The sequence below is a fragment of the Girardinichthys multiradiatus genome, chromosome 12, assembly GCF_021462225.1.
Source record: "Girardinichthys multiradiatus isolate DD_20200921_A chromosome 12, DD_fGirMul_XY1, whole genome shotgun sequence".
NCBI lineage: Eukaryota > Metazoa > Chordata > Actinopteri > Cyprinodontiformes > Goodeidae > Girardinichthys > Girardinichthys multiradiatus.
Genome location: NC_061805.1, coordinates 27,163,997 through 27,187,477, shown reverse-complemented (window position 1 = coordinate 27,187,477; position 23,481 = coordinate 27,163,997). Strand labels below are relative to the sequence as shown.

General features: G+C 38.1%; 1 protein-coding gene across 5 annotated transcripts in view; it reads left to right on the top strand.

The window, feature by feature from the left end:
• Positions 1 to 23,481, top strand: part of grid2 (glutamate receptor, ionotropic, delta 2) — a 749,910-nt gene that overhangs the window by 633,920 nt on the left and 92,509 nt on the right. For all 5 annotated transcript variants that reach the window (XR_007040614.1, XR_007040615.1, XM_047381418.1 and 2 more), the window contains exons 12-13: positions 551 to 689; positions 13,918 to 14,113. Coding sequence is in view for 3 of the 5 variants with exons in the window: in XM_047381418.1 (XP_047237374.1) it covers positions 551 to 689; positions 13,918 to 14,113 (335 nt within the window). In the remaining 2 variants the exon portion in view is untranslated. The remainder of the gene's footprint in view (positions 1 to 550; positions 690 to 13,917; positions 14,114 to 23,481) is intronic.

Sequence of the window (23,481 nt, the reverse complement as noted above, 5' to 3'; positions counted from 1 at the left end):
AAAGCTTTGGAGTAAAACGGCAAGAGCACAAAATCATCAGAGATTGAAAAGCGGCAGGATAAAGGGAGCATGGGATTATGTGGGTGTCACATATGTTTTGGAGTCTGGGTAACAGAAGATAGGAACAAGGAGTGCTGATCTGTTTAATGAGGCTGAATGAAAGCTCACAGGCTTATGATAAATGTTTTCAGTTTATATAAAAAATTTCATCTGATCCTCATCATGTATTAAAACAAGGTGATTTGTTTAGGTGCTTATTTGTGCCTTGTGTAACATTTGAGGTAATATGTGTAATTTCTAAGTCATACAATGTTCTGATTCAGTTTGCAGCAGTCTATTCTGCACTATGAAGATCAATTTCAAACCAAAGCATCAGATCATCAGACATCATCAGGCATCTTGTTAAACACGACATATTCCTTCATGTGTAATTCACTGTTTCAACAGCTTTATCTTCTTAAAGAAAGATGTGCTTATATGTATTATTGTGATACTTTATTTTTCACTTTTTTTTAAATTGTTGTCTTTCTTTCTTGTTCATTTTTTCTAGGTGGAGAAGTCCCATACACCACCCTTGCAACCAGGATGATGATGGGCGTTTGGTGGATGTTTGCTCTCATTGTCATCTCTTCATACACTGCTAATCTAGCAGCTTTCCTCACCATCTCACGAATAGAGAACTCCATACAGTGAGTACCCCAGAAATTATTTCCTAGACAATAAGAGAAATTGTTGAAAAGAAATAAAAATAAATTCATCAAACTCCTACATGTGACCACAATGTATCCTTTTTTTTATATATATTCTTATTGCTTTAAAGCAAATGTGCTGTATTTAAATGTATTTCTCTGTGAACAAAAAACACATCATATCATTTAAATCGTTCAGACTGAACAAACGGGTGCATCTTCAATAAACCAGAATTTCATCACAAGGTGAATTTATTTCAGTAATTTATTTCAAAAAGCTTAACCTGATTCTTTTAATAGTGGCATACACTTAAAGCATTACATACAACCAATAAAGGGCAAGCTACCACAAATAATTTCTGGAGAAGCTGTCTCTGTCATTGGACTGAACCTGTACTGACCACTCAAGCACTTTCATAGTGAAAGTCACATTTACTCCTACACACTGATATCCAGATTGGTTGACAACTTATGGTTTTTCAGTTTGCACAAGGACATTTTAAAAGATGGTGGTGGGAAAGCTCAAATCAAACTCCCAACCTTCTAATTTTAGGACAACTGCTATTCCTACAGAACCACAGCTGCCCCAACAGCAGCATGCTACCTCCAAGCATATTACTGGATGAGTTCAGTGGAATGAAAAAGTGTTGCAGGAAATGTAAAAATAACAGGGGTAACTTCAGCTATGAGACGATTTTGAAGCAAAGTCACATCAAGAATTTATGGGAGATTTGTAGGTTAGCAACCTGTGAAAGCTTAACACCGCAGTACAGCAAAACCTTGATCACCTTCATGCCAAGCTGCGTTGATGCAGTAACTCATGCAAAAAGAGCCCCGACCAAGTGTGTAGTGCATATACTGTACAGTATATTGGCATACTTTTTAGCTGGCTGACAAAAAAACATTGTTCTTATGTATTATGTATTTTCTGAGATACATAAACTGAGTTACTGGAATAAAACCAGCAGTTGATTATATTCTAATTGAATGAGCTTTAACTGTATATGTGTGTAAAAGACATAGAGACAAACTGTAGAGTCCTTCCTTGTATTTTGTGGTTGCTGAGGGTGAACATACATTCTACCAGGCAGATAAAAGTGTGGTAAGCAGCACACATTTACATGAACACACAAGTACACAACTACCTTCTTGACGCTATCTCAATCTTATCTTTAACACATTGGGAGGTAGTGTATTCTCTGCTTGAAATCAGAGTGTATATTCTACTGATGAAGACACAGACTATAAGATAGAGAATGTTGAGTTAGTCGCAATTTTAAGGTGTCAAATAAGTTGACAAATTTTTGTTCTCTTACCATTCTTTACCTTTCACACATTATTTCCCCAGGGGTCTATGCCCTCTGTTTGTCTATCTCTGTGATAATACATCTTCCTGCTTCTCTGCTGGTGGCACCAGGAAGTGATCATCTCTCATTGGACTAATAAGCATGTCTAAGCATCCGCTATGCCCAGCAGTGCCGCAGTTAATTGTGCTCAGCTTTAGAATGAACAACATTGTTTCTCTACATCTAACCACAATCACTCTTTTAAAGCAAACATTCCTCTCTTTTCTTGTGTTTGGCTTTTTTGTTGACTTTGGTCTCCGATTTTTTTAACAACAAACACTTAAATAACACATCACACAGGCAAAATAATCCCAAATACATTCTGTTTAAGGAAGCGAGTAATGTAGTTACAGGCACCAACGGAAGAGAAATCAAGGAAAAGATGGAGACATGAGTCTCCTTAGTGTCTTCCATCAAGACAGGCAGGCTTTTTAAGTATTAATGCCCTTGTCTCATCCTGAAAATGAAATAACAAGTCAGCCCTCTCTGGACTATTTCACGCTTGGATGTTTTCCCTCAATTTCGGTATGAATCCTCTAGGAAAACCGTGAAAGGTGGCCGAGGAGAGTGGCAAAATGAAGACACACGTTAGCAATGCACAGAAAGTGAAACAAAAAGGCATCTTAATGAGGAAATGAAGTGAACCAAAAGGAACAGATGAAGGTGAGGGAGAAAAAAGGCAATGTTTTGGAGACAAAGGATGTAGTGAAGACAAACAGGAGAGGCAACGCACAAGACTGGAAATATTTGGGTAGTGATGACCTGACAGAGCGAGAAATGTGTTTGTGGGCAGTAAACATTTGGCAAACAGTGTTTGTATTAGGGCTCAGAAAGGATGTCAAAGAATGTCTTTGTTCTGAAATTGCTGTTAATTGTTCCGCATATATATAGAAGACCTTTATATTGGGTTTTAATATTTTTATGTATTTTTAAAGAACGTGTAAAGTGTAATTCATTTAATTATTGCTGTAAGAAAAAAAAAATACAAGAAGCACCAAATATATTGCTCAATAATTTACATAACCAAAAAGGGTCATGAGACAAAATCTGATTATCTAGTTTTGATTGTAATCAACTGTGACATTGTGAGTTTCTTGATAAGATACATTTTACTTTACTGCACTGAGGTTTATGTTGTATTAATATTTGTAAAACAAATGCACAAAAAAAGATTTCAGATTTTTTTTATCATAATAACACAGAGTTTTCTTACAAGGTTAATGTCCTCTTTCACAGTGCAGGTAATATATTATGTAATATGTCACTTTTACTGTGCTTGGGGGGCATGTGTTCGAGTGGCTGAAGTCTCTCCCTACTTAAAATTTCAGAAAAAAACATGACCTTGTTTTTTTAGCCCCCATTTGAAAGTTTAATTCAGGGAGCTACTTAAACTTGTCACATACCCATATCAGTAGAGTAGAGTAGACTAAAACAACCTCCACACTGACATTTAGCTTATCTTCAATTTTAAATCATGGTGCACTCGTTGCACCTTAAAGTTAGAACTAACTAATTCATAATTGGCAACTTTGCCCAGAAGGCTTTACACAGTACGTTTCACTCAAAGCCACAGAGTTGAATTATTTTACTTGCATAAAAATTGCTTAGAAAAAGTGATAAAACCACCCACTGCATCTGTTTCATACTGTTATCAGTTTTATTATAGAGGACTCGCATACAGGTAGGAGGTAGAATGTTGGTATAAAGCCTTTAATGAGCAAAGTCCAAAACTACACACCCAGGTTGTACACATGAAATGTGAGGACCACCATAGGCCACAAACCCATAGGCATGAAGGAAGGTCAAACCATGCGACATGTAAGGGATTATTCGACTGAGAGGTGACAGCTTTAAGAGGAGCAGAAAACGGAAGCACTGAATGGGGTTTAGTGCACACCATTCATCCTGCAGCAAGAACATTTGTGCACCAGTTATGTGTGGTTGTAATGCACTGTAAATCAACACCAGAATGACTTAAAATGTAAAACTAAAATACAATATTCTGATGATAAATACAGTGTTCACCATAAAGATTACATTTATTCAGATTTAAGATTCAGCAATAGGAAAAGTCATATAAATAACATTAACAGTTTAAAGTGCAAGTCGAACTGAATGCACATGGAATAAATGAACATTTGTTAAAAAGGATATTAGTTTGTAAAGTCAAGTCAATTTATTTATAAAGTACAACCATTTTTTGCACTAAAGTGATACATCCTTAAAATTTTACTGACATATACAACAAATAAAAGTAAAAGAAAAGTTAAAATCAATCAACTAAATATGTAGTAAAATAAATAAACGCTTAGCTTCTGGACTTTTGATAGTATTTTTCTTGTACCAGAAACAGCTTTTATCAAGGCTTTATCAACTGTCTCCACAAATGAACAGACACTCGTGTCCCAGAGTCGAAATTTGTTTACTGACATTGACACTTCACAGACTATCATGTATTACCGTTTAAAAATTTTTAGATTTGTAATTTCAAAATACAAAAGTACATGTGTATGTACATATCTAAACTTTTGAATTGTAATTTTTACAAACCTGAAAAGATGTTATGACAAAGCCTCCTCCTTCGGGGTGAAAGGAGACATGTCGGTTCCAGCTCTTTTAATATGTTCTTGCACCATATTTTGTGGTAAGACTTGAAGCATATCAAAGTTTGCATTTAAATATATCCTTCCGGAATGTTAACTACAAGTTTGATGGAAAATAGTTTTCATGTGAGAGATATTTCTCCAGGGTTGTGCTTGACAAGTGCTGAGACCAGCAACTTTGTGGCTCTAAAACAGACGCCTGGTGTTGTAGTTACTGTAGTGAGGTCAGACTGCACAGAGATTGTTCCCTGAAAAACTCTGATTAACATGCAGGTGAGAGATTTGCCTGCCTTTTCAGTTCAACTTTATTCTTGCTTTGCTCCTCTTTCACTCTGTAGTGACACACACATACACACATGTACTGATTATTTGTCATAAGATACATTCAGTGGCTGTTCACTCCATTTACTTGCTCATTGAGCTGCTTAGGGGAATATAATTGCTTGCAAAATGAGCTAGCATACACACAGGACAGAAACACTAATGTGTGCACACACACAGAGACACACACACACAGGAATTAAATTCACATTAAACAAAGACAATTAAACACATAATTCTTCTATGCCTAGACTTCCACAAGACTACACACACATAAATCTAGAAACAAATGTGGCTGTTTTAGTGAAAATTCAGAGATTTGAGATTTGATAGGTGAAACCTGTTACATTTTTATTGATTGTGGCATGCAAAAGTATTCCTATCCCTTAAACCGTTCCACCTTTTGTTACCTTACAACAGCAAACTTAGGTGCATTTCAATAGAATTTTAGACTAACACAAATATAACATTATTGTGTAATGGAAATGACAAGTGTGCCTTGCATTGGTATTCACCCCCTCAAGTCAATAGTTTTCAAAAGCATATTTCACTACAAAACATCTGTAAATCTTTTGGGGCATTTCTTTACCAATTTTACACATCTGCAGTTTTGGGTCTGGACTTTGACTGGGCCATTCTAAAAAATATGTATATGTCTTGATCTAAACCATCACGTTCTAGCTCTGGCTCTTTGTTTCGGGTCAATAACCTACTGGATGGTGAACCTCCATCCAGTCTAAAGTAACTTGACTGCCGCACATAGCATTTGGCATGTAGACCAAAAAGTCTCATTTGGGTACTACTTATATCTTGTTTTCAACAAGGGCTTCCTTTTTGCCAGTCTTTCACAAAAGCCACATTTGTGGAAGGCATTTTTATCAGTTATCCTGCTCACTAATGTTCTCTGTCAAAACCTCTGGGGTCATCATCACAGAACATTTGCATTAATAATGGGATTCAATTTCAAAATGGGTGAATTCTATATACTAAGTCATCTACAAGGCAAGTGGTTGTACTGAAATTTATTTAGGTGTATCAAAATAAAGGGGGCTGAATATAAATGGAAACCATACTTTCCTGTATATAAATGGAAACCATACTTTCCTGTTTGCATTGATAAATAAACTAGAAAGCTAACAATCATCTTCTTTAAAAACAACACAGACGTTTATGGCTTTAATGTAAATAAAATGTGAGAAAGTTTAACACTTTTTTAAGACACTGCATTTATTTGGTAATTAATTAAATTATTATATAGTTCATTTATTTATATATTAGCAATAAAATTATTTGACAGTTGTTTCATGCTCAGCTCAAAAATTGAAGGAACTATTCCAGTTTTATACAGTGTTGTAAAAAATCAAGTTGAAGTTGATTTTGTTATCCATACAACTCCATATAAACTCATCACTTATCTTCTATTTTCTATTTTCACCTTGCTGTAATAATTATAACTATAATCAGAGAACCAAACCAAAATACTTTTCATGTTTTTTTTTTTTTTTTTATACAAAAACAGGTCATCACTACCCAAATGTTTCCAGTCTTGTGCGATGACTCTCCTTCAGTTTTAATTTTAAATATTCTTACACTCATTCGTAATACATGTTTGTTGTTTCACTCCTTTGTCAGATTTTCGGCTGTAAAGAGCAGGCTTGAAATTACTGCATCATGAAACCACTTCACAAACCAAGAATCTTGGTCAAAGAATCTCCTGATGAGCCAGCACATTCTCAAGGGAGATTGGTGGGGAGGGGAGATTATTAGGGCCAAAGATTAACTGACAGCAATAAACGATTCATGTTCACAGCAGTGTTCATTAAAATCTTTAAATTGTTTTTCTTTTTTTTAGGATAGATTAGAGCTAATTGAGGACTACATGATAGGGAAGGAGAGCAAGAGCTCTCCGTTCCATTAAAAGACAAAAAATATTATTTTATAATGCACAGTTAGTGTGTGTCAATGTGATTGTGTATTTGTGCTGGCAAACAGGCTTGGAATCAAACTGTCTTTGCTCATATTTGTACCCATTATTAAATCTGCCCTGTGGGTGTACTGTATTACAACTGAATTAATGACACAGCATTATGGCGTCACATTCCTGCCAAAAAGCAGAGGAGCATATTAAGCAATCACAACACATCTTTTAATCGAGAGAGCGCATAAATCTGCTCGCAGGCGTGCACCTTTATTTGAGAGCCTTTGAAAGCAGCACGGTGAGCAGTAAAACGTCCCCTGCACCAATTTGTTTGCTCTCGCAGAAAAATTACGCTCTCTCGCTCTGTTTAGTGGGCGTATTTGTCAGTTAGGGGGAGAAACTCGTCTGATTGACCCGATTGGTCGGATTTTCACCTCATATCCGGTCGCAGCCAGCACCGGACATTGCCTTATAGGAAAAGAAGAAGAGGAGGGAACGTGATGTGGAAGCAAAGCGTTGAAGAAAACGAGGATTAAATAAGAAGGTAAGGAAAGGAAAAGTTGGTTGTTGATTGCAACACTTTTTTAGCAGTGACATTTATCCAAAAAGAAATCAAGATTCTTACAGATGTTAAGAGTGGTGTGAGACTCACTTCCTCTCACATCACACAAAATGAACTCTCCAATGCTGTCCTCAACTATATCAAACAATGTCAATAAAACGGTTATTATAATCAGCATCCAGTGTTTAGAGGAAACTTCCTCTCAGAGACAAACTGTTAGTGTTGAGATTTTGACTTCTACAATTAGAAATTGTCTCAGGCTAATTAATTTAACATATCCACAGTTAACCAATTGCTAATAAAGTAATCAATAATCATTCAAGAATCTTTACTGTCATTATGAGACCATAATAAAATTTTGTTGAGACATACTGCTCAGAATGCAACATAGGATACAGTCACAAATTTAAAACACTTAGAAAGCACATAGAAAAATAAAAATAAGCATCCTTAGAGGACACCCTTGAAAGATATAAATAAAATAAATGTCACCAGTAAAAAAGTGTTGCAATCAACAACCAACTTTTCCTTTCCTTCTTATTTATTCCTCGTTTTCACGTTCCCTGCTATTCTTCTTCTCTTATAAGACAATGTCCTGTGCTGGCTGCGACCAGATGTGAAGTGAAAATCCAGCCAATCAGATCAATCAGAAGAGTTTCTGCCCCCAACTGACAAATACACTAAACAGTGCAAGAGAGCGTAATTTTTCTGCGAGAGCGAACAGATGGGTGCAGGGGGCGTTTTACTGCATGCTGTGCTGTGTTCAAAGGCTCTCGAAAAAAGGTGCACGCCCGCGATAAGAGCTATGCGCTCTCTCGATTAAAAGATGCCCTGTTGTGATTGTTTAATACACTCTTCTGATTTTTGGCAGGAATGTGACGCCATACAGCATACTGTACACTTGTTCTTCATTAGGCAGGATATGTTGAGTGTTTTGTGGGCATGTTTTGTTTCCTAGATATGAGGATCCCAAATCCATGGGTGGTGTGTAAGCACACATTTAACAAACAAATAGTAATTAGTTCATGTAATAGTTCTCCATTACATTTCTTAGCAGCCAACTCTTTGAAAGGCAACCCAAGCACTATTGCATTATAATTAACAATAGCTTGTCTTTCCCCTAGAGGTGGCAATTTATGGGTAATGAGAAGTGTGAAAGGGAAAAAAAACAAGAGAAAAAAGAGAAAGATGAGTATAAAAAGTTCAAAACAGACTGACTTTTTTTTCTCATTTCCAATTATTGCTATTGCTTCTGGTTTGTTTTTGCATCTACCAGTTATACGCAAACCCAGTGTTTCTCTTTGTGCTTCTTGTAAATAGGAATTTCGGCATGCAACTACTGCATACTTATGTATCTGAATCAGTCAGTGATTTATGGACAATGAGACCAGCTTACCAACAAAAGCCCACCATTGCAGATTCTGACAACAATTGTTGGTTACAGTGTCCAAATGGTGCTGACTACACTTGGGGACACTTTCAAAGTTTTCCCAATTGTTCGGACTGACTGACCTTCATTTCTTAATGTAATGATGGCCACTCGTTTTTCTTTACTTAGCTGATTTTTTCTTGCCATAATACAAATTTTAAGTCTATTCAGTAGGACTATCAGCTGTGTACTGTATCCACCTCCTGCACAACACAACTGATGGTCCCAACCCCATTTATAAGACTTGAAATCCCACTTATTAAACCTGACAGGGCACACCTGTGAAGTGAAAACCATTTCAGGTGACTACCTCTTGAAGCTCATCAACAGAATGCCAAGAGTGTGCGGAGCAGTAATCAAAGCAAAAGGTGGCTACTTTGAAGAACCTAGGATATAAGACACATTTTCAGTTGTTTCACACTTTTTTGTTCAGTATATAATTTCACATGTGTTAATTCATAGTTTTGATGCCTTCATTGGGAAGCTACAATATTCATAGTCATGGAAATAAAGAAAACTCTTTGAATAGAATAGAAGGTGTGTCCAAACCTTTGGTCTGTACTGTATATATATACAGGTCCTTCTCAAAATATTAGCATATTGTGATAAAGTTCATTATTTTCCATAATGTCATAATGAAAATTTAACATTCATATATTTTAGATTCATTGCACACTAACTGAAATATTTCAGGTCTTTTATTGTCTTAATACAGATGATTGTGGCATACAGCTCATGAAAACCCAAAATTCCTATCTCACAAAATTAGCATATTTCATCCGACCAATAAAAGAAAAGTGTTTTTAATACAAAAAACGTCAACCTTCAAATAATCATGTACAGTTATGCACTCAATACTTGGTCGGGAATCCTTTGGCAGAAATGACTGCTTCAATGCGGCGTGGCATGGAGGCAATCAGCCTGTGGCACTGCTGAGGTCTTATGGAGGCCCAGGATGCTTCGATAGCGGCCTTTAGCTCATCCAGAGTGTTGGGTCTCAAGTCTCTCAACGTTCTCTTCACAATATCCCACAGATTCTCTATGGGGTTCAGGTCAGGAGAGTTGGCAGGCCAATTGAGCACAGTGATACCATGGTCAGTAAACCATTTACCAGTGGTTTTGGCACTGTGAGCAGGTGCCAGGTCGTGCTGAAAAATGAAATCTTCATCTCCATAAAGCTTTTCAGCAGATGGAAGCATGAAGTGCTCCAAAATCTCCTGATAGCTAGCTGCATTGACCCTGCCCTTGATAAAACACAGTGGACCAACACCAGCAGCTGACACGGCACCCCAGATCATCACTGACTGTGGGTACTTGACACTGGACTTCTGGCATTTTGGCATTTCCTTCTCCCCAGTCTTCCTCCAGACTCTGGCAACTTGATTTCCGAATGACATGCAGAATTTGCTTTCATCCGAAAAAAGTACTTTGGACCACTGAGCAACAGTCCGGTGCTGCTTCTCTGTAGCCCAGGTCAGGCGTTCTGCCACTGTTTCTAGTTCAAAAGTGGCTTGACCTGGGGAATGCGGCACCTGTAGCCCATTTCCTGCACACACCTGTGCACGGTGGCTCTGGATGTTTCTACTCCAGACTCAGTCCACTGCTTCCGCAGGTCCCCCAAGGTCTGGAATCGGCCCTTCTCCACAATCTTCCTTAGGGTCCGGTCACCTCTTCTCGTTGTGCAGCGTTTTCTGCCACACTTTTTCCTTCCCACAGACTTCCCACTGAGGTGCCTTGATACAGCACTCTGGGAACAGCCTATTCGTTCAGAAATTTCTTTCTGTGTCTTACCCTCTTGCTTGAGGGTGTCAATAGTGGCCTTCTGGACAGCAGTCAGGTCGGCAGTCTTACCCATGATTGGGGTTTTGAGTGATGAACCAGGCTGGGAGTTTTAAAGGCCTCAGGAATCTTTTGCAGGTGTTTAGAGTTAACTCGTTGATTCAGATGATTAGGTTCATAGCTTGTTTAGAGACCCTTTTAATGATATGCTAATTTTGTGAGATAGGAATTTTTGGTTTTCATGAGCTGTATGCCAAAATCATCTGTATTAAGACAATAAAAGACCTGAAATATTTCAGTTAGTGTGCAATGAATCTAAAATATATGAATGTTAAATTTTCATCATGACATTATGGAAAATAATTAACTTTATCACAATATGCTAATATTTTGAGAAGGACCTGTATATATATATATATGTATATATATATATATATATATATATATATATATATATATATATATATATATATATACATATATATATATATATAGCAAGTGCTATTCCACTTCCACAATGAAGTGAAAAAATGTTATTGAAGTTTCCTGAGACTTTAATGCTACTCAGTTGTCAAGTAAACATCCAAACTGTCAACTCTTTGGCAAAACTACTTTGCAACTTTTTACTATGGTATTGCAACCTTTAAACACAGGTAAAAGCTAGATGCAAAACAACTGAAAGTTAGAAAGTTTTAGAACATGTCTTTATTCCCTCAAATTCTCTCAAATCCTGTTTGTTTAATTTTTTTTATCATCATGTGACTAAGAATGATCTACATTACTTAGACACTATATGAAGTAACTGGTTTTCCTGTGGCTGAATGTAATCTCATTACAGAAATACATCTGGGACTCCACTGGCTCATTTTCATTTTAGCACTTTGAATTGTGTGATGATGTTGAGACAGTTTTTCTGCTGCCACCTCTTCTTGTGAACACGTTACAGGAAGAATACATTTTGAACTAGATTTTCCCACAAATTAGGGAATTGTGTTTTGCTTGGTAGGCTGTATGGTCATGAAATACACCCTCTTAGAGTATTTTGAAGGGGCATCCTTCATTAATGTCAAGTTAAATTTAAAGTGTGCATGATTTAAAGTCTGTATGAAGTTTTTTTTTTTTTTCATCCCACACTACTAAACTGCCCACTAGATGGCAAAACGGCTTATTTTCCCTGTTAAACTTGTTGTAGTGGGCCGTGCATGCTAGAAGCCTAATCTGAGGCGAGAATTGGTTTAAGATGATCAATCCTGACTTTTACCTACTGCTAAGTTTGGTTCTTCATTTTCTATTTATGGTAAGATATTTTTATTTTCTAACAGAACTGGAAGCATTTGTTGTTGGAGAAAACTGATGTCTAGCAGAGTGAAATTCGTTATTATATCTTCCAACAACCTATCCCTATAGCAGCAAAAATAGATACATAGGACAGGATTATGTAAGCCACTGTATGATTTTTTTTTTTTTCAGAAAGAAAGTTTTAGTAGACAAGATGTTAGGACTTGAGCAACGGACGAACCCAGATTGCAGACTAGCAGGCAGCATGATGGTAGGTGAAAAAAGATTTAATAACAAAAAACTCACTCATAGGAGGAGGCAGGAACCAAAACAATAAACGGACAGGCAAGACAGGCAAAAACAGACATGGGCTGGCTGGCAAGACAGGCTTGGCGTGAATAACAGGACAAGAGCATGATCTGAAAAATATTTCCGCAAGGAATAAACAGAATGGAGATGTATATATGGAGTGTGAACCAGGTGAAGCAAGGAGATAGATTAACTAGGTGCAGGTGAACCAAATAAACTTAATTGACAGGAGAGAACAAACGTGACTGAGCAAAACAGGAATTCAAGAATACAAACTAATAGAAACATAACTAGAAAAACATGAAACAAAAGCATAACCAGATCCAAAAACCAAACTTGACAAAACATGAACAAAAACATGACCAGAAAAATTAACAGAAGCATGATTCAAAACTTCAACTGTGAAATAAGACCAACAAAACCCAAAAACACCCACAAATCATAACAAAAGATGTCTGCGTTGGATAAAAAACCTAGGAGCTGGTCAGTTAAAAATAGTCTGACACCAGAAAGCTATGCCCTTATTTTACTTCTAGAGACCTTGGAAACCAATGGCAGTCTTAAAGTGAAGAGTTTTGTTGGGAACATATGAGGCAATCAGTTCAGCTATATATAGATTTAAATTCAAATCTGCAGTAAGTAGCTTGCTTTAACAGACTGCCATTTCCTAAGATCGTGTCAGTAATGATCACTTTCCTCCTTGATATGCTCACTTAAAAGCATATGTATCAACTTCATATTTGTTGATACAGTCATCTTTTTGAAACTTTTCCTGTTTTTTATTGCACAAAAAAGAAATAAAACAACTTACCAGTTTTGTGTATGAAATGAGAATGACCTTCAGAGATATATTACAATTGGTACAATCAATAAAATATTTGTTTATGGTACCAAAAATCTCAATAAAGTAATAAAACATTTCCGGTAATGCTTTTTCCATACTTACTGAAGTTAAACTGGTAAGCTTCAGGGCCTGATACCAGTAACTCAAAAGCATATGGCTATAGAAGAAAAAGGTATTTGCCAATCTTTGTTCACACAGTGGGGACATTAAAGATAATGGAGGACTGCAAATGTAAGTGATTAGTGCTTCATGAACAATGACTTTTGATCATCTCTAACAATGTGCTCAGCTGTATGGCTCAGTGAGAAGAGTAGTCCTCTTGCAATCAGAACATTTGTAGGTTTTGATTTTGCTACTTATTGACATACCCTTAGGCATTTAACCCCAAGTTGCTTACCTATTGGTGTATGAATCGCAATGTCTCTCTAGTCTTAAAAGCACTTTGAGTGGTCAATATGACTAAACATGCACTCTACAAGGTCAGTCCATTTACCATTCTAACTGATCAGTTTTTTTTACTACTTTGATGACTTTAACACATCAACATTCAAGAAGCTTGTGGTTCCTTAATATACATGTAAGAAACATAAACATGTGAAGAACTATAATCACATGTTCAGAATAGCCCAGATTCACCACATTTCATTTTTATGTGACTGCAACATCTAAACCTCAATAGGTAGTTTGAAACAGTGGAGTCTTTAGATCATCAAATCAGTGCTTAGTTATATAGGAGGTACAGCTACAGTCATGGACCACAGGGATAGTCTGTATGCTGCTTGTAATAGAAGGATAGATTGACTCATTCGATTATCTTTTTACTGCTTGTTTCTTTTTAGGTCTCTGCAGGACTTATCAAAGCAGACTGAGTTGCCTTATGGGACAGTGTTGGACTCTGCAGTATATGATCAGGTGCGCTCAAAGGCTATGAACCCCTTTGAGAGAGATCCCATGTACTCTCAGATGTGGCGGATGATTAATCACACTGGAGGAGCAGATAATAATGTTGAGGAGTCGAGGGAAGGCATTCGCAAGGTAGGCTTATACCTTTTTAAAATTGTTCTTGGTTTCAAATAAAAGACCTTTGACATACGTAGAATAACACTGGTTATTAAAACAAATATAGGAGTCAAAAGACGCATGTTATGAATTTCCAATAAATGGGACCATGTGCAAAGAGGCAGCAGCATGATTGCAGTTATTCATTACTCAGAGCAAGGCATTAAAATTCAGGCTAGCATCTGCTGGCATTTGATCAAATCATTTTTGAAAACATTCATCATTTGATTGTACTGTGGAAGAAGCCTGAAGGCGGCTTGAGACCTCTTCATTGATATAGTGTTATTTATGTTAGGTTTTACAGTTTTGAATCTTTCTACTGAACATATTCTTCTGCATTAAAAATATTATGAATACATTTTTTAGATAGTGTCAACAAATTGAGATATATAAAATACCACCATATAGTATTTTATGTTATATTATCATTTGACTTACAAAGGTTGTATTTAGGAACATGGGTCTTTTAAGTATATATACAGTATGCGTTGAAGAAAAACAGCAAATAGGTAGTATAAGGTAACATTATCCCAGAACTTGATTGTTAATCATATTCAGTTAGTGATGTCTACATTTAACCCTTTTTTCTCTGCAGTAATTCTGTCTTGCAGTATTGTTTATTGTTCTGACCAACAATATGCAGAAACACCGCAGCAGAAATTACAAACTGAACAACTTATGTAACCAAACTACCATATGGCTGTTATTTGCTGAACAGTTGCTTAAGAATTGTTTATTTGCAGGTGCACCGCAATTAATTAAAATATAAAAGTTTTAATTTCTTTGCTATATGCATTTCTACTTATTCCCTTCATATATTTTGTGAGAGTTTTCTGTTTAGTTTATTTTTGGTTCCAGTCTGCTACTGAGCTGGTGTGCAGCTTTTTGGTTGATTATATTATAGTGAAATATTTTAATTACTAAAATAAATAAAGAAATAATTTAATGATATTCCAGTTTATTGGATACATTTATTTATCCCGATTTATTGAGATGCTACGGAAATTACCTTTCTCTGGTTATGTATGGTGGTCCTGACACGCAAAACACTGCATTTAATAAAAAACCTCCATATCTTGTTAAACACAACAAGAAAAGTTAAAGGCCAAATTTGCCAGCATGTTCACATTAGTGAGGCAAACCAAAAAAACAATGGGCTGAAGTCAACAAATCAAATGATTGTATTCTTCCTTGACAGCAAATAATAAAGAGAGCTTGCAGAATTTCTCAAATAAATGTATAAAGTAGAATAACCAAAACATCTGTTAAATGAATAATATAACAAAATACATGGCCACATTATTAATGCAAAACTGCAAAATTACAATTAAACAAAAAAGCTGCACACAACTCAATAACATACTGCAACCAAAAACTACAAATTAAATAGAAGCTGCTACAAAATATATCAAGAGAGTAGGCAGAAATGAACAGGGCAAAGTGAGCACAACTAAAAAGTAAAGAATAATTAACCATAAAAATGTGGATAATTGAAATATTCAGTTTGCACACCCATGACAGAATTACAAAAACCAATGCAAACACAAACAAGAATTAGAACGTAAAGCATCCATTAAACTGGTATATTTTGTTTTTTAATTTAAAATAATGTGGTAAAACTGGCATATAGTTTAATCTGTGTTATTTTGTATTTCACCTACTGTTTATTTTTCATAATTTAAAATAGAAGATGATTGGTATTTCAGTCTTAGGATCATACAGTATTTACAGTATGTACAGCAGGTTTAATATGCATTCTGGGTGCTGCACAGTATGCTTATAATCTACACAAATTAGCCTCTGTCCTCTTTTTAAAAGCCTGTATTGCTGCAGGGTCATTATTGTGGATGTGAACGGATCCATGTAAATGATGTTAATGATGCACATATAGCATTTGCAATGCTTAATTCCCTTGGTGATTAGCCAGCAGCACAAACACCTGACTGCTGCATCTTATTTACATGCTTCAAGCTTACTGTTTGTAATGTTCAGCCCAAACATTCAGTATCTCCTCCCCCTTCAGAATATATTAGACTGTATCTTATAACAACATCGGGAGAGTTGGGAGGAGTGATTAAAGGCCAACATGATGATTTTGATATTGAGCAGTTAACTTATTACAAAAAAACAAGACAAAATACAGGAATGCAACTAGCATATACAGGGGATGCACAATGAAACTGAAACACCTGTCATTTTAGTGTGGGAGGTTTCATGGCTAAATTGGACCAGCCTGGTAGCCAGTCTTCATTGATTGCACATTGCACCAGTAAGAGCAGAGTGTGAAGGTTCAATTAGCAGGGTAAGAGCACAGTTTTGCTCAAAATATTGAAATGCACACAACATTATGGGTGACATACCAGAGTTCAAAAGAGGACAAATTGTTGGTGCACGTCTTGCTGGCGCATCTGTGACCAAGACAGCAAGTCATTGTGATGTATCAAGAGCCACGGTATCCAGGGTAATGTCAGCATACCACCAAGAAGGACGAACCACATCCAACAGGATTAACTGTGGACGCAAGAGGAAGCTGTCTGAAAGGGATGTTCGGGTGCTAACCTGGATTGTATCCAAAAAACATAAAACCACGGCTGCCCAAATCACAGCAGAATTAAATGTGCACCTCAACTCTCCTGTTTCCACCAGAACTGTCCGTCGGGAGCTCCACAGGGTCAATATACACGGCCGGGCTGCTATAGACAAACCTTTGGTCACTCATGCCAATGCCAGACGTCGGTTTCAATGGTGCAAGGAGCGCAAATCTTGGGCTGTGGACAATGTGAAACATGTATTGTTCTCTGATGAGTCCAACTTTACTGTTTCCCCACATCCGGGAGAGTTACGGTGTGGAGAAGCCCCAAAGAAGCGTACCACCCAGACTGTTGCATGCCCAGAGTGAAGCATGGGGTGGATCAGTGATGGTTTGGGCTGCCATATCATGGCATTCCCTTGGCCCAATACTTGTGCTAGATGGGCGCGTCACTGCCAAGGACTACCGAACCATTCTTGAGGACCATGTGCATCCAATGGCTCAAACATTGTATCCTGAAGGCGGTGCCGTGTATCAGGACGACAATGCACCAATACACACAGCAAGACTGGTGAAAGATTGGTTTGATGAACATGAAAGTGAAGTTGAACATCTCCCATGGCCTGCACAGTCACCAGATCTAAATATTATTGAGCCACTTTGGGGTGTTTTGGAGGAGCGAGTCAGGAAATGTTTTCCTCCTCCAGTATCATGTAGTGACCTGGCCACTATCCTGCAAGAAGAATGGCTTAAAATCCCTCTGACCACTGTGCAGGACTTGTATATGTCATTCCCAAGACGAATTGACGCTGTATTTGGCCACAAAAGGAGGCCCTACACCATACTAATAAATTATTGTGGTCTAAAACCAGGTGTTTCAGTTTCATTTTCCAACCCCTGTATTTTCCCAAAAAATTGCATATTGATGGTAGTATTGATTGAATTCAAGTACCTGTTTTTTTTTTTCCTCTCAAACCTCACTACATTTATTATCTTAGCTATTATCTGCTATCGTAACATCATAAATACAAAAGGGTTGTACAGGTTCTACAGTTACATTATATATTACAACTTGGCAGCCTGCACTTGAGAGATGTTTGTTGTTATAAACCCAATTCCAATGAAGTTGGGATGTTGTGTAAGCAAAATACAATAATTTGAATCATGTGCAGCCTATATGCAATCGAATACACTACAAAGACAATATGTTCACACTGATGAATCCTTGAATGCTTGCAGCACTTTCCACAAAAGCTAGGACAGGGGCAACAAAAGCCTGAGAATGTCGAGGAATGCTCAGAAAACACCTGTTTGGAACATTAGGTAAACCGGTTAATGGGAAAAAGGTATCAAGATTGGGTATACCAGGAGCATCCGCAAAAGGCTCAGTCATTCACAAGCAAGGATAGGGAGAGGTTTACTACTTGGTGAACAACTGTGTGAGTAAACAGTCCAGCAGTTTAAGAACAATGTTTTTCAACATACATTTGCCAGAATTTAGGGATTTTATTATCTGCTGTTCATAATATCAACAAAAGATTAAGAGAATATTGAGAAATATTTGCATGTCAAAAACCAACATAAAAAGCCCATGACCTTCGATCCCTCAAGTGGCACCTCATTAAAAATTTAGATCATTCTGTAACAAGTACTATCACGTGGACTCAGGAACACTTCAGAAAACCATGGTCAGTTAACACAATTGCTACACCTAGAAGTGCAAAACAAAAACCAAATATCAACAACAACCAGAAACTCTGCTGGCTTCTCTGGGTCTGAGCTCATGTGAGATGGACTGTTTCAAAGTGCAAAAGTGTACTGTGGTCTGATGAATCCACATTTAAGATTGTTTTTGGAAATCATGGACGTTGTGTCCTGGCCAATGAAAGAAAAAGCACTATTCGGATTGTTTTAAGGGCAAACTTCAAAAGCCAGCATCATTGATGGTTTGGGGAGGAGGTTGTTAGTTACATGGGTAACTTCCACATCTGTGAAGGCATCATTAATGCTGAAAGGTACAAACAGGGGTCAGAGCAACATATGCTGCCATCCAAGCAACATTTTTTCAGGAACATCCCTGCATATTTCAGGAAGACAATGCCAAGCAACATTCTGCTTATTTTACAACACTATGGCTTTGTAGTAATAATAAGAGTGTGGGTACTAGAGCGGACTGCTTGCAGTCCAGACCTGTCTCCCATTGAAAATCTGTGGCACATTATAAGGCACAAAATATGACAGAGACCCCAGGCTGTTGAGCAACTGAAGCTGTACATCAAGCAAGAATGGGAAAGAATTCCACCTACAAGGCTTCAAGAATTTGTGTCCTCAGTTCCCAAAATGTTACTTAGTGTTGGTATAAGGAAAGGAATGTATCACAGTGCACTGTGTTTGCAGTCTTCGTATGGCCTAGGCTATCTTTATGTAGACCAACAATTCTTTTTTTCAGATCATCAGAGAGTTCTTTGCCATGAGGTGTCATGTTGAATTTCCAGTGACTAGTATGAGAGTGGCAGAGCAATAACTCCAAATTTAACATGCCTGCTCCTCATTCACATTTGAACACTAACAAGTCACATGACACAGAGGGAGAAAAAAGCTAATTGGGCAACTATAAAACTATAGTGAAACTATAAAAAATTAATAAATAGAAAATAAAACATTAATAAACAAAATACAAATAATGTTTGTATTATTGTATGTGCAAGAATGTCTAATATATGTTGATTGTACCCAGGTCGAGAGTGGTTTATTTTGATCCTCAGCTGCAGTGGATATTTGCACGAGGCACAAAAAAGAAGGCTATATTAGATACTTACCCCAAAGGTGAACTATATAAATGTCAAACTCAGTCTTGTTTTTTACTGATTTCCAGGGAGGAGAATTCTTTTTTGTGTAAATCATTTAGTTTTTACAGTTAGACACACGCTAAAATGAGTGAGTAGCCATGTAACAGTAACAGCCGGTGAGGCACCAAAGCTATGCTGAAGTCTGTATGATTTCTTTTATCTCTTTTTTTAAAAATATCTGATTGAACATTCATTATTTACAAAACAACAATAGGGGCCAACTGGTAGTCTTGAGGCAGGTATTCCAAAAGGTGTTGCCATATTTTTTAAAAGGCATCCAAATTGCCCTTTGTTAGGGCACTGAGCACTCCAAAAAACAGGTACTCCAATGTCTCTCTGTACCACTTTGTAACAAAGGTCCTGAATCCACTGTAACAAAATGCATCGCTTTGTCATGTGTAAAAGTTTGCATAGTCATCTGCTCAGGTAACAATGACAATCCATGCACAGATAAAACAAAGTAAAACGAAACGGGGTCCATAGTAATAAAAATTGGGTGGAGAGAGAGCGGGAAAGACATGCACCAAAGGCAATGGGGCTGGGACTTGAACCCGTGATGGCTGCGTTGAGGACTGTTGCCTCTGTACATGGGTTGCATGCTTTACCCCTGCACCATTGCTGTGCCCTTAACGGCTGTATTTTAAAAAAGCGACTGCATTTCACTTGAAAAGTGCCAGAGAGGCAAAGATAACACTGCAATGACGCTAACAGGACCACATAATCCGCAAATAGCAGAGATGGAATCCTTACGTCAGGCAGCCTTGAAGTCCAACCCCCAACTTGAAGCCACTTACTGCCCACAAAGTAAACCAGATTCTCGCGCTGTTTGTATAGAGACTGAATGGCCTGTAGTAATCCCATACTTATGGAGCACCCCCTCACAGGGTATCCCGGGGAACACCGTCGAATGCCTTTTCCAAGTCCAAAAACCACATGTAGATTGGTTGGGTAAATTCTCATGACCCCTCCGGAACCCTAGTGAGGGAAAAGAGGTGCTCCAGTGTTCCACGGCCAGGACAGGCCTGCATATTTCCTCCTGGATCCAAGATTCAGCTACCAACTGGGCAGTATACCACAGCACCCCTAAATAGACCTTATCAGGGAGGCTGAGAAGTGTGGAACACACCCTTCAGTCTCCCTTCTTAATCAGGGGAACCACCACCCCAGTCTGCCAATCCAGCAGCACTGTCCCTAATGTCCAAGCCATGTTGCAAATGGCATGTCAACCAAGACAGCATAGCAACATCCAGAGCCTTAAGTAACTCAGGGTGGATTTTGTCCACCCCTGGAACTGCTGCAGAGCTTTTTAACTACCTTGGCAATCTCAGCCAAGTTATGGACCAACCATCCACAAAGTCCCCACACTCAACTTTCTCTACAAAACTCAAGATGTTAGGATTGAGAAAAAATCCTTAAAGTATTTCTTTCTCTGCCTGATGACAACAGCACCCCACCTCCACTATACATAGTGTTGGTAAAGTGCTGTCCCCTGCCCTAGCCACCTGATGGTTTGCCAGAATCTTCTCAAAGTCAATTCGGAGTCTCTATGCAAGGGCTCACTGAACTCTTCCCATGACCGAATCTTTGTCTCAGCAACAGCGATAGCTGCATCCTGCTTTACCTGCTGATACCCCTCAGCTGCCTCCAGAGTACTACCAGCTAACAAGGCCCAATATGACATTTTCTTCAGCTGGACAGCCTCCCTCACCTAGGCTGTCCACCACCAGATCCTAGGATGGCTGTCACTAGAGAAGCCAACAATCCAGCAGCCACAGCTAAGGGCAGCCGCCTTGACAATAAAAGTGCGGAACATGGCCCACTTGGACTCAATGTCCCCTGCCTCAGCCAGGATGCAGTTGAAGCTCTGCTGGAACACAGAAGTCCAACAGGAGAACCCCAGTGGGCCTCAGATCAGAGAGGCCAGTCCTTCCAATCACACCCTCCAGGTTACACTTCCATTTCCCATGTGAGCATTGAAGTCCTACAGCAGGATGAGTCCTCAGCCAAAGCACCTTCTAGCACCTAAGCTAAAAACTGTAAGAAGGCACAAATAATTGTCAGAGCCCATTTCTCCACCCGAAGGAGCAGGAAACTACACTTTCATTCACCAGGGAAAACTCCAACACACAGGCCCCGACTTCAGAGTGAAATAAAGTCCAACCTTTCTCACTGAGATTGTTTTCCAGAAACCACATTGTGCATTGAGACCAACTATATCTAGTCGGTACCTCTCAACCTCATACAAGCTCAGTCTCCTTCCGACCAGAGAAGTGATAATCCTTGTCCCAAGAGCCAACTTCAGTGGGCACGGGTCAGAGCGCCAAGGCTGCTGCCCATAACTCTTTGCACCCGACCCATATGGCCTCTCCTGCAGGTGGTGGGCCCACAGGAAAGAACCCATGTAATGCCCCCCGACAGCATAGCTCCTAGGATCATTCAGACACATAAACACCTCCTCTACGATAAGGTAGCGATTCATAGAGGGGTACTGTGTCTTTATTGTGGTAGAAGCTAACTAATAGTAGCAAATAATTACAGAAAGCAACTAATAAGGTTTTTTTTTTGTTTTATATAATTTTTTCTAAACATTATTTTAGATTTGCTTTACTAGTGAATAAAAATGTGACTCAGATGTTTTGGGCTGAAACCATTGGCATTCACCACGCTGCTGCAAAGGTTTCTAACTAATGTTCACCCACCTTTGGGTTGGTGGTCCTTTCATTACCTAAGACTGAATATTCTCAAGGGTCTGAAAAACAGCTTGCTTTCCAGTAGTAACAAAGCCAGCGAAAATAAGCCAGACAACAGAATATTGTTGTTTTGTTTTTCCACTGCCTCTCGCTTTATCTCTCGCTTTATCCCCTGCCTCTCACTGCTGAATATTTACAGATGTCTGTTACTTCTGCTACTCTGTGACATGGCTCTGGTTTTTTTCCACTTGACCCCCATCCTTCTCTCCACCCATTTTTCTTTTGCTTTTTTATACTTTCCTTTTCAGCACCACCCTTTGTATATCTAGCAGCCTTTTATGCATCCACATTTCCTGAAAGGCTACAGGGTGCACTCTAGTGGTTCACTAATTCATGTCCTAACTGCGGTACCATAAGATGTTTTTTGTTGTTTTTTTTACTTTCCTCCGGAGCAGCAATGTCAGGGACACTGTTGTCATTATGATTATGTTTGAAGCTCCAGTAAATCTAACATGGCAGTTAAAAGATTTCATTTACATCACTCAAACACAATGCTTTGCTCTCTTCTGTTACAAAGAAAAGATTCTCAGATTCCCTAAATTGTGCCTTTTAATCTGTTAGGATTTACTTTCGTGCTAAAACATACAATGGAAAGGCAGTGTACAGTGTCTTCAATTCTTTTCAAGCTAGAGGCGTTTTGGGAGGCCATTGTGTTATTAACCGATACAATAACGGACATCAGTCTCAATTTGCCATATCTGGATGTGTTTTTCTTCATCATTCTAGTGTGCATTGCTGTATTTGATTCCTGTGAGGTTACATATATTTCATTCTAATGTAGTTTCTCCTCAGCCACCCTTCTCTTGGCTATCTCTTGTTCTCTCAGGCATTTTTCTCTTTCACAATAAACCTCTTACTCCTCTTTGTCACTGTTCTCCAATGCACACTATAGATTTTTTCCCTTTTAGGTTTCGCGCCCCTGCAGCAAAGTGATATCATGTCAGAAATGGTCAGTGTTTGAGAAGTTGGGAGCATCGAAGACACACTGATATGTTTGCACATATACACATGGACACATATGCAAACTTCCATATATGTACTTTACATCTAAGCAAACGCAATCATCTGTTTACACCATAGCCATTACACTGCACACAAACATATGTGTGTCAGGGATTTCTGATTGTTTGCAGGGCCAAAGTGCAAACAGGAACTTGAGAACCACATTGTGAGTTAAAACATTTTAATCATAATTGAACAGATAAACTTACAAGT